The sequence below is a fragment of the Fundulus heteroclitus genome, chromosome 12 (assembly GCF_011125445.2).
Source record: "Fundulus heteroclitus isolate FHET01 chromosome 12, MU-UCD_Fhet_4.1, whole genome shotgun sequence".
NCBI lineage: Eukaryota > Metazoa > Chordata > Actinopteri > Cyprinodontiformes > Fundulidae > Fundulus > Fundulus heteroclitus.
The window spans coordinates 48,259,778-48,272,481 of NC_046372.1; the positions used below are offsets into that span (position 1 = coordinate 48,259,778).

The following is a 12,704-nucleotide window of genomic DNA, read 5'->3' on the forward strand; positions in this document are numbered from 1 at the left end:
ACCCCAAAAACTGAAAGTCTAAAATCTCCCCCTCTGTAGAATCTGATAACCTTGTAAAGTCAATGTCCTCATGTGATATGGTTTAGTACAATAGGCCATTTTGAACTGGGTTAAAAGTGCTCCTAGCTCAATTGTTTCTGGTATTTAGAGAAATTTGGCGTTTCTCTGTAGTGGGCGGAGTCTGTTCACTTATAGTGACATGTATTACAGCCCTACCCGAGCAACAGGTTGACCGAAACAGAGAAACACATTCTTTTCCTTGTAGCACGTGTTTGCCAGGTTAAAGGCAAGTCACGGCTCACTTCTGGGAAATACACTCATTTTCTCTCCTTATTTCCTCCTCAGAGACAATCCCTTTATTGAAGGCTCAAAGGTCTGTTTGAGTCCTATAAAATTTCCCAGCATTAGCTGCATTCCCAGCAAGGAAGAATAATTTAGTGACTCTGTATAATCAGAACTGCCGCAAAAATTTTTCTCTGACCCTAAAGGGCAAAACAGATGTTCATACAGATCTATAGCAGAACTGTCATGGCAGCTCAGATCTACCAGCCGTTGGAGGGGTGAAACCTATTCTTCCAGTTAGATGGTAATTGTGCTCACCAATCGCCTCACTATGGTGTGTATGTGTGACTCAAAGCAGGTGAATTTGCCTTCTTGGTGTTTTCTCCCTGGTCATATCTGAGGAATGTGGATGGAAGACTTCCTTCTAGCAGCTGGGTGGAGACTAATGATGAGGCAATGTTTTTTTCTCTCTCCCTCACACAGCATTGTTCACAGCAGGCACAGAGGGAGACACCAGGACTGACAGAGCCATCATCAGCCTCTTCTTCTGGAGTGAACGGTGAGAGTATGAAAATGTAGGAGATCCATGGTGTGAACTGAGCTGAATGGCTGCTCTGTGGACAATGGATGAGTTATTAGGAAGTATATAAGAAAATAAGAAGGTATTCTTGGAAAACCATTAACAATGGAACACTAATGAGCTTTACCTTGCTTCCCTTGTGTTGTTAAATTTTATTGCTTTCATTTATGATTTTAATTTTGGAAAGCTGAGGATGTTTTTGAATGTTAGCTAATTGTTGTTTTTTGCGTATCCCTTCTTCCTCACATGATCATGTAATCTGCTTATGGATGATGAAGTAAATAAAGAAAAGCTCAGTTTAAATGTACTTAGAAGTCCGTCCGTCCGTCCGATAGTCTTCTTCCGCTTATCCGGGGTCGGGTCGCGGGGGTAGCAGCTTCAGTAGGGAGGCCCAGACGTCTCTCTCCCCAGCCACTTGGGCCAGCTCCTCAGGAGGAATCCCAAGGCGTTCCCAGGCCAGCCGGGAGACATAGTCCCTCCAGCGTGTCCTGGGTCTTCCCCTGGGCCTCCTCCTGGTACTTACTTAGAAGTGTAGCCAAATTTGGTTTCCCGGCATCCAGGAGATGGGAATCCAGAGATCTGAACCGTTGGACATCTGTTCTTGTTCTGTGGTGATGCATTACCTCTCATCTGCAGGGGTTTTTCAGTTCTGATCATGGGGTAGGAGTCTTTAAGTCAGTGTTCAGAACCCCACACACATCCGAGCATCTTAAGAAAAAGGAACTGTGTTTAAAGTACAGCAATGTGCACAAGTAAAGCCAAGCAGGCCAGAGAGAGGAGTCAGAGGAAGAAGATAAACGGAAAAATAGCCGCAGCTGCTATTGTCTTTATACATGGAACTGAAAGTCTTGACATTCTCCTAAAGATGGGGAACATTTGTACAGGTGAAAATGACTCAAACATCTAACAGGAAGATTGGGTTGTGCTGTTTCATTTAATTCCCCTTTGGAATTAATTAAATATTTTTTATTTGATTTGATTTGAAATTAGTTAAGTCATATTAAATTGAATTGATTCAGATTAATTACTTACTCATATGACTTTAACCCTCTTGGTGTGATTGTGCTAAGCTCCTGACCCAACATTCCAAACGACAGGTGGAACATCTTTCTAGTGCCAAGACAGGAAAAACCAGCTTGGTTAACTGTTGAGTTTTTAATATCAAATGGAAAAAAGTCTGTGAAGAGGGAAAGGAATTCTGTGGCTACAGCCAAGATATTTTTGTTCGTTTACCTTTCCCCAGACCAGCCCAACGTGTTCCCATAGGGCTATGAACTAACAGTTGCCTGTTGTTTTTCTTTCAGTAAAAAAGTCTTGTATGATAATAGGTTTGCTTTTGGCTATGAAAAACAAAGTTAGTAATTTTAGTCAAAATTACTAAGGGCCTGATCTTCAAAGCTTCCAAATAAGGATGGATATGCTCAAGCTCTTTCTCCAATTGCACACACATTCATACACCGATATGCAGCTCGGTAGGCAACTTGGGGTTAAGTGCCTTGCCCAGGGGGACATTGACATGTAACAAGGGGAAGCTGGAATCATACCCACAACCTTCCGATTGCAAGACAACTACTCAACCCATCAAGCCACAGTTGCCCACAGAACCATTCCTGTGTGCCTTTGGAGGTGTGCTTTGGATCTTTATCTCGCTGGAGGACCCATGGTCTTAACCTCAAACCAAGTTTCCTTACACTGGGCGAGACATTTCGCTCTAGAATTGCTTGATAATCTTCTGATTTCATGATACCCGTCATACGGTCAAGGCCTCCAGTACCAGATGCAGCAAAGCAGCCCCACAGCATTATTGATTCTCCACCATGCTTGACTGTTGGTATGGTATTCAAAAGCTCCACTGTTGTTTCATCTGTCCATAAAACATTGTCCCAGAAGACTTGAGGTTTGTCCAGGTTCCCGTTTGCAAAGATCAATCATTCTTTATTATGTCTTTTCTTCAGTGACGGGATCTGCCTTGGCCTCCGCCTATGAAGCCCCGCTTTGTTTAGTGTGCAGCGTATGGTAGTTGTTGAAACAATTACACCAGACTGCTCCAGGTTGGTGTTTTTAGATGTTTGACATGTTTCTTTCCACCATTCGCACCAACTTTTGAAAATTTCTGTCATCACTTTTTCTCCGCACCCCATGGCCAGGGAGGTTCTTGACAGTTCCATGCCTGAAAAACTTCTTAATAACAGATGGAGATGGCCTTATACCCCTTGGAGGTTTTGTGCTTGCAAGTAAGAGCATTTCTGGTGTCCTCAGAAAGCTCCTTAGTCTTTACCATTGTCACACATGAAAGGGGAAAAACAGGTGGCTTTTTAAAACACCAAAATTACCATTCATTGGATAATTCATGTCATATGAGTGGAGGCAATACAGGCCAGGGGTCCGTTTTTTGTACGTTGCTCAAAACATCCAAGATCAAATGACACATCCAAGATGATTTCATCCGGCTAATAGGGTTCTTCGAACACACCTGTTGTTTACGATTAGTATGGCTGGATTGAGTTATCTGAGACAACTGCGCGTTCATGCGTTTGTTTAAAAGGGGAAATGTATCGATAGTAGAAACATTGATCAGCAACGCTGCTATTGGCTGTTCAGCATGGACGAAGAACGCCCACAGTTTTTCTCTCAAGGAGAACACAAGCTTTTAATGGAAGGTTATGCCGAATTTAAGTCATTAATTAAAACACCTAAAAATCTGCTAAAGCCAGGAGAGAGGGCTGGAAAAAAGCAGCAGACAAATTAATGTGTAAATACTGTCCATGGTAGATGTTTCTATCACTTTCTACAGTATGAATTTTTGTATTTTAATAATCTTATATTTACTTTGTTCTTTTATGTCAGAGCCTCCATGGGACTCACTAGAACATGGGGACAAGTAAAAGTGAAATAAAGGAATTTTCTACAAAATGGTAGCCTTTAATTATTATACTTTATTTTAAAAAGGCACTTGTTATGTTAAGAGATCCAAATTTCAGTGTCATTCCTTAGACACGGGAAGTAAAGGACACGTGCAAACTGGGAATTTTAACAAAAAAAAAAAAAATCTTTATCCATAAAAAATGAAAATTTTCCTTTTCCAAGTCATCCACAGTTTACACGGTAAAACTGTATTGCTCCATGGCTAGATAATCCATCCATAGTTTTTTTCTAATACAATATACGGCTCGACAGGAAGCAAGCCTTTCAAAGTAAACTAAACTTCACAATAAAATGGCCTGAACAAATCTTCTTACTGAATAGGATAAAAATAAAAAGCAAACCATCATACAAATAACTTAAATATTTTAGATTTATGGCTCCAACACCACTTTTTCCTCTTTAAAAGCTACTGTTAAATGATGTTTGTCTGTTTATAACAGCCACCAAGAAAAATCTCTCTACAATTACACTGTCTGTATTATGACTGTCGCGCTGCGCTAAAGGATCCTGTCTATTGCGCAATACGCGATTAATTTCGAAAAACTCTGCAAATTATTCTTGCACCTTCCGCAACAGGTTGCAGTTGTAAAAATAGACATGGCTACGGCAGACTTCTCCATCTCCTCCGCTTATACAGCCGTGATCTAATCTTGTTTACATGAAATAAGCCTGCTCTCGAGCAGGCTTAAGCTGGCGCACATGTTGCTATGACAACAAGTGCAGGATGTCTCTCGAAGAACCAAACGATCCAAGATCATGCCAAATCGTCATCGATGAAATCCTGCTAACTGAGTTAGCGACGTACGAAGAACGGACCCCTGGAGCCATGTAATGTTTTCAGCCTGTTAAACCAAGCATTCTGGTTCATTTTACGCCAAACATTGTCGGGGAATCCACAAACTCTGACGGAACGTCTGCAGGAGAGTGGCAGCGGCTGCTGCAGTTTGCCCTCAATGCTGCTGTCTGGGTGCAGGAGGAGGAGGCAGAGTGAGGGCTGGTGTGATTGAGGATTTCATTGCAAATTTTGCACCAAACTTTTACCGCTTAAGATGATCCACAGAATGCTGATACCAGAGGGAGGGTGGGTTAATTCTAGCCCTGTTTGTATAGTAAATAAATGGTGGTTGGGTGTTTACTTTGGCAGTGGGTAACCGGAATGGGGGTCATCCCTGCAGTCATTCCATAGATGCATCCTATTTCTTCTGTGGTTCTGTTCCTTTTATTAGCATCACAATTATTGATGTGGGCAATGTTCCCATTACACACATAATATCCTTTTGGAGCTATTCAACCAATGCTTAGGGATACAGATATAAGAAAAGCGATAATTAAGTTAATTTTTACATCTACGCACAGACGTTTAATGTAAGCTAATGCCAGAATGTGAAAAATAATTCCAAAACAAAGAAGCACAACGCTGTGTATTAATGTGTGTCTCTGTACTCCAGTCTCTACTGTGCAGAATGCTTTACAACGAGTTACTGGGGCTCTGGAATGAGTCTGTGCAGGCAGTGGACGCTAAGGACTGGGAAGGAGCTCTGGCAAAGCTCGAGCAAATCACTGAGCCGACTTCTCGCACACATTTTAACGCTGCCTTAGCTCACCTGGCACTGGGCCAGACGGACATGGCTCTGAGGGTTTGTATCAACAGTGTTTCCCAAGCTGTACATAAATCATTCAAATACTACAACACTGCATGTTTAAGGAGAAAATTATCCATAGACTATGCAGACAAGCACAAGTGAGGAGCAATAGATGGCAGTAGCTAAGTGTTGTAGGCTAAATTGATGTTGCAGGCAGCATAGCGTAGGCCCAGAGTAGTATGCATCACATCATCAGCAGTATTAAAAGATATGAAACATAAAATACCAGGGCTGATTGGGAATAGAAAAGTAGTCAGTAAAAAATCTGTTTAAGATACAGGATGTTTTTCTTCTACATTTTTGATTAGTGAAAATTCTCTTTTAAAAAGGGAAATGTAATTTACTGAACACAAACGGATACACTGCAAAAACGGATCTAAAAATAAGTAAAATGTTCTTAAAGTTAGTGTATTTGTCCTTGATTTGAGCAGGTAAATAAGTTATTTTGCCAATAGGATGAGTATTTTGACCCCTAAAATAAGATAATTAGACATCCTGCACTTGAAATAAGACGATGGAGATGAGTTGTTCCTATTTTAAGTGCAAAAGTCTTATTCCATTGGCAAATCATGTTATTTACCTGCTCGAATCAAGGACAAACACACTCATTTTAAGAACGTTTTACTTATTTTAAGTTTTGTTTTTGCAGTGTAAGAAAGCAGTCTGAGTGTATAATGTCAATTTATTAACAAAAAGTCAATGAGCATAGACACCATTACTCAACCACTAAAGAGTTGCAAGCTGACATATTTGCCCATTGAATCCTGTGGGTAACAACATAGGAGGGGTCGAGGGAAATTTAAAAATTAAAAGACTGAAAACAGGTAAAACTAAATAAGGTCAAAATCCTCCTGAATCCTAAAGAGGCATCAAGAAGTTTCTGACCTAAACCCTGTAAAAGACATTAATTTGTTGGTTCTCTTATATCCAGTCTTTGGACTTCACCATTGCCAAGGATGAGCGGCTTGCTGTTGCCTTCTTCCAGAGAGCGGCCTTGATGATGCAGGTTGACAGGTAGGTCGCCTCAGAAACACCAGCAGGACACACAAGGTGCAAAGTGTCCTGAGAAAAAGGTTGACCATATGTTTACAAAAAAAGCTATTTATATAGCACGTTTACATAGACAGATGTCACAAAGTGCTTGATAAAAAGGGTAAACCTGACAATACATGCATGACTGCCTTCATTACTGCACCCCAGCTGAGCATAAATGCAGCTTGAATATAACTCTGACCTCCTCTGTCTTTTGAATAATATTTTAGAGTCGGAATGACAGAAAATAAATCAAGACATTTACAGTAACACCAGTCACTGAACTGAGAGGATTTTCTTTATTTCTTAGTAAGGGAAGGCATGTTTAGTCTGAAAGAATAGATTAAAACCTACACTCATCACTCAATGACAGGAGACATCAGATTCATTTAATAATTTGCTTCTGCTTTAATAACTCTGCAGTGAAACTGATGAATTTATTATTCATATATTTGCTTGCTTGACTTGATGTCTTCTGTCTTATCAGGATTGTGATTGATGATTTGATCCCTGCTCCACTCCTTTTAAATTAATATGCATGTCATGGTCTTAAGGTGTTTAACCCACATGCAGAACTCACACCGGAAGACAAGAGCAGTTACAAATATTTATTGAACTAACTGAAACGAGCAAACACAAGAAGTTGGAGCTTGGCTTAGCAGACGGGGAAGTCGGCGCGAGCAGGGGCCCGATCGTTCTGTGGGTGAGAAGCGAGAGGATTAGATAAGTCTCTGGGAACGGAAGTATGAGGGGAGGAGAGTTACGTAAACGCAACCTACCGCCGGGTGATGGAACCGGGCCAGGGGGAGTGGAGTGCAGTGATGGACTCAGTTGGAGCCTTCTCGAGCTGAGCCGGTGACTGTAGGACTGATGGGCTGGTTGATGGAATCCCAGGAGAGGGCCCGAGCAGCAGCGGCGTAGGTGGGATCTGGAGTCGGCTGATGGAACCAGAGAGCACGGGGATGTGTTAGGAGCAGGAGTCGGAACAGCCTGAACCTGTTGTCCTTCACTTGGGACGCCAGGGCACGAGGGAACGTTGGAGACGTTCTCCAAACGGAAAACAACCTGAGGAACACAAGAGACAACGTTGAAACGCTGGAAAGGGTTGACTGTCATAGACAGGGGCCTCTGAGCATACCAAACTAGGTTAACACTCTGGCATCCATCAGTTGTCAGAGTGCTGCTTATATAGCAGGGCCGCACGCTGCTGAACGAGCCGCAGGTGTGTACCATGCCCATCTGTCACTCCAGCCACCTGTGGAGAAGGGAAAAGGAAGAAAAAAGGCAAAGCTGGCAGAAAACTGCACGGCGCTGCCAGCAGAGTCCTGACAATGCACATCTAGCTCCGAAAAGCTAGGTTGACTTCCAGGGTCATTAGTGTCTTGCAAAAGTATTAATTCAGCTGAACTTTTTCACGTTTTAACATCCATGTGGTGGTGTGATTTATGTGATAAGACTAATACAAAGTGTATCATCATTTTGAAAGTGCAAAAAAAGATACTCTTTAAACGTTACTCCTCCCAAGTTACATGTCTTTATGTCTTAGAAAATGCCATCAAAATGCTGTCAGAACTAAGAAAGGAAACAGGAAATTTGCTGACAGTTATTTATTACTGAACATTTAATTTCAGATACTATTATGGATGAACTGTCATTTTTAACTAAATATTAAAATGGAATATGTGTCGGCTCTGGTGGCAGCTACACTCCCACCAAATCACTAGTGATTTCTTCTACGAACTTAAAGGCACGTCAATTCTGCCTCCATCAGCTGCGTCGGCTCTGATGGCGGCTACATTAAATTTAATTTTAGTAATAAACTCTGAAGACCTATGTATATCACTCATAAAATCAGAAGCCAGTTTTAGCATTCTGTTATTTCATAACTTGTGAAACCTACAGATAAAAAGACCAGAGTGCAATTTAAGCAGATTTTAGGTAGTAGTTGTTTTCATTAAATGTCTAGAACATTGGAAAAACTGCAAAAAGAATAAGAAATCTTAAAATTCAGGTCTGGATGTGAAAAATGTTGTCATGAAAATGTGTAGTAAATATGGGGTGAATAAAGTCAAAGACATCTGAACAGAGAAACAGCAACAGAACATGAGCCTAGAGACAATGATGCTAATGAAAAGCGATGAGTCAGTTTAATTCTTTTTCTCACTTTTTTGACCACACAGGTTTAATTTGAAGGTTCAGCTCAACATGGAACCATGCAAACAGTTATTAATATAATTTGAACTGATCAGTTAGTCAAACTAATTGGAAGGAACAATCAAACTATCACTCTTGTGCAAACTTTTTTTAAAGCCAGGTGTAGACAGATGACAGTCTTTGATCTATTCCTTTGTGTGTCCTTTCCTGCATTGGTGTCTGTCCAGGTTGGAGGAGGCTCTGTCAGACTGCATCTGGGCGCAGAAGCACATGAGAGGGAATGTTGTCATTGACTACAGACAGCTGGGACTGAGATACAAACTCTACAGCTGGCAGGTCTGAAATTCAGCCTTACGCACAGACACACACCATGCAGCACACATCTGCATTCTGGGTCCACACGTCAGACAAAAAAATATGAAAACACAGTCCAGTTCCATCCTGTTTGATTGATGTTGTGTAAGAACTGAGAGGATTATCATGTTCCTTCTAATTTGTTGCGTGTACGCGTGCATGCGTGTGTGTGTCTCTTTTTTTATGTACATAGTGAAGAGGTTAGTGCCTTCACTTCCATTCCATCTTCAAGCCTTTCGATGGCCTAACCTTTGCCGGTTTATACCTAAACGCCTTAGTCTTAAACACAACCCCTAGCCCCCCAAAAACAGTAAGGACCTTTTTTCGATCCTCACATTCCATCAAAGTCCTCACTTTTCTAGTAAAATGAGCAAAACATTTTTCTCGCTCACCTGCAAGTACAAGAACACACACACACCTGGGAGCCAACAAAGCCTCACATTGTGAAGGTCTTTGAAGACGACAGACAGCTCCACATTACATGGTTCAGACAAGGTATTATGAAACAACCAACAAGTGTGTGCTGCAGTCATGGTCTGTCCTAATCAAATCACCCGTGTTCGTGTTGTTGGTAGCTGAGTAATTGTAATAAGAAGACAGATTATGCATTGCTTCATCAGATGTCCCTCTCCCAGCACAGAAGGTGATACTAATCACTTGTTTCAGGGCAGCAACAACCTCCTGTACTGCTCCTTAACACTCAAACAGTCTTTGCTTTGAGTATGTTTTCTATAATAAGTATTGTGTTGTCCATTATGTTGAAGAGCTCGGGCAAAATTCTGAACATCAGATGTCAGAATGCTAGGAGCTTGTGCCCATCATCCCAGTTGATGAGAGATAAAGCAGGTGCTCCAATGACTGGATTATTGTTGTGGCCATCGGTCAGCAGTCCTCCCACATTCCTGTGAATCAGATGCTGTGAAGTTGGTGCCTTGATGCAAAAGCGGATCAACCTCATATGTCCACAGAAAATTCTCCAGTTTCCCGCTGGAGTCTACTTATAAGTCCTTACATGCAATGACATTTCAGTCCTTAGGAGTTCATACCTATCATACCAAAACACAAGTCTTTTCTAGGCAAAATCATTGTTCTGGCTCCTTTACTGGATTCTGGTAAAGTATTGCTGTTTTTTTTTTTAACTGTTCTAAGAAAAGTGTTTGCAGAACAGATTTCCTGTGGGAATGGAACTGCTCGACATAGATTTTTGTTCCAAAACAAGAAATGAATTTACCTGAAAAGACATATTAATAGAGTAATCTTATCATTTAATGTTGTACATTGGGCTGAATACCAACCTGAAGAATAAATAAATATTTAAGTGATGGTACTGAAATTTGTTATTGTAATTTGTCCTCTAGGTATTATATAATGCAGCAGCTGTGTATAGTCGGATGGGCCAATGGGAGCAAGCTATGGACATCCTGCTGTCAGCCACTCAGGAGAGAGGACAAGGACGAGTGGGCAATATTGAGGTGGCTTTCAAAAGCATTGAAGTGAGTGTTGCTACCGTTATTTCATAGTGTTGCAGTTCTTGCATTTCAAGGTCCCTTCTGGGCCACCGTAAAACAGAGCGCCACAAGAAACAGGCTATTGACTGGGGAGAAGTTTCTAAAAAGTCAGTTCCACAGCTTTTGTTGCATTTCAGCAATACGGCCTACAACCTCACCCAAAACTGATCAGTGAGGATTAATGTTCATTTAGAGAAACTGAAACGGTGACTCATTGGCTGGGTTCCATTGGTCCATGCAGACAGACTATTTGTCACGTAGAGGCAATGATGAGGAAATACACTTCACACGGTATGCAGCATAGCTCTGGTGTTAAAGCCTCATCAGACTGTAATCAGCAGCAACAGCTAGGGCTGCTGGCAACATTCAGTAATCAGCATAAGATGTACTTTTTGAAATGAATATGTTAACATAATATGTGCTAAGATGCATATATGTGCAATATATTTCAAAATGAAATGTTTCATTTAGATCTATTCATACTCTTAATTCCAAGGTCCCCAAAACTTGAACTGACTTAGCAGTCTATTCAATGTTTGTTTTGTACTTCTCTTTTTAAGTTTTCTTTCTTCACAGATTCATAAGTCTGATGTACTTCTTGACAAAATGATAAAGATTCCAAATCAATTTTAAAAAATTTTTTTTTTTTTTTTTTTTTTTTCATTTTTATGTTGACAGAGAATCATAAGACTATTACCTTTGGGTTTGGATTTTTTTTAGTTCGTTTTGCAATAGCAACAATGCTACAGCCCTGGCCCTTTTGACATTTTGTAAGCAAAGGTTGGACTAAGTTAGAACACATATGAACTCTGCTCTGGGACTCAGTTCTTCAAAAATTAGATTAAAAAATCTGTCTTTACCCCAACTGAAAGATGACTCATGCACCACCATAAGGACCACCATGTAATCTTTAGGCCACTGTCCGTTTAAGGATCTTATCCTGGCTTAAAATAAGCTGCTTATTTTTTAGATAAAAAAGGCATCTTTGTGCATCTTTTGGTCAATGTGTTTAATAAAGTTGTCATGGATTTAATACAGTTAAGCCCATAGTTATTCTCCCCTCTGAAAGATTAAGGTTTAAAGTAATGTTTTAGTTTACCACGGTTCTTCTGACTGTAAAACAAGTTGGTTTAATGTAAATAAATTATCATAAAACTTATAAAAAAAAGATGTCATTTTTTATATATTCAATTCAATTCAATTTAATTTTATTTATATAGCGCCAAATCATGAAACATGTCATCTCAAGGCACTTTACAAAGTCAAGTTCAATCATATTATACAGATTGGGTCAGATTATACAGATTGGTCAAAAATGTCCTATATAAGGAAACCAGTTGATTGCATCAAAGTCCCGACAAGCAGCATTCACTCCTGGGGAAGCGTAGAGCCACAGGAAGAGTCATCTGCATTGTACATGGCTTTGCTGCAATCCCTCATACTGAGCAAGCATGAAGCGACAGTGGGAAGAAAAACCACCCATTAACGGGAAGGAAAAACCTCCGGCAGAACCGGGCTCAGTATGAACGGTCATCTGCCTCGACCGACTGGGGTTACAGAAGACAGAGCAGAGACACAACAAGAGAGACAAAAAAGCACAGAAGCACAAATTGATCTAGTAATCTGTTCTACATTAGATGGTAGTAGCGGGTGAGCCGATATATATATTTTATTGAATTTTCTCTTTTAGGACACAACAAATTTACAAGCAACAAAATAACTAACTTAACATTGTAGACATGTGCTTACATTCATTCACGCACTCACCATTCAAACCTGCATTTGTTCTAAGAAAGAAAAAATATATATATACAAAACTCTTTAGATTAAGACAGAGAAAAATAACAATACAGTATGAAAGTAGAAACTGTAGTCAAGACATTCATCCAAGACACTCATTTATAAGCTCCGCTTTCAGTCTCTATGATCCTCATATATGGCTCCCAGAGGTTCGCAAAGTCTCGCTGTTTACCTTTGGCAATGTATGTTAGTTTTTCCAGTCCGAGCGAATTTGCAATTTCTTTCTTCCAGAGTCCCAGGGAAGGCGGGGTCCATGCTTCTCCATCTTAATGCAATAGCCCTTTTGGCTTGAAGAAGTCTGTAATCTATCAATTTAGTTTTAGTCTGCGATTGTTTAAATTCCACTGGGTATATTCCTAGAACACAGATTTTAACCTCCAATGGGACTTTAACCTTAAACAATTCAGATAGGCATCTAATAACATC

The 12,704-nt window shown here is 40.4% G+C and overlaps 1 protein-coding gene across 2 annotated transcripts in view; it reads left to right on the forward strand.

Moving 5' to 3' along the window:
• The first annotated feature begins 754 nt into the window (after positions 1–754).
• Positions 755–12,704, forward strand: part of noxa1 (NADPH oxidase activator 1) — a 32,355-nt gene continuing 20,405 nt past the window's right edge. For both annotated transcript variants that reach the window (XM_012856480.3, XM_036144706.1), the window contains exons 1-5: positions 755–841; positions 5,236–5,424; positions 6,362–6,444; positions 8,844–8,952; positions 10,329–10,463. In XM_012856480.3, the coding sequence (XP_012711934.1) occupies positions 5,251–5,424; positions 6,362–6,444; positions 8,844–8,952; positions 10,329–10,463 (501 nt within the window). In that variant the 5' untranslated portion in view covers positions 755–841; positions 5,236–5,250. The remainder of the gene's footprint in view (positions 842–5,235; positions 5,425–6,361; positions 6,445–8,843; positions 8,953–10,328; positions 10,464–12,704) is intronic.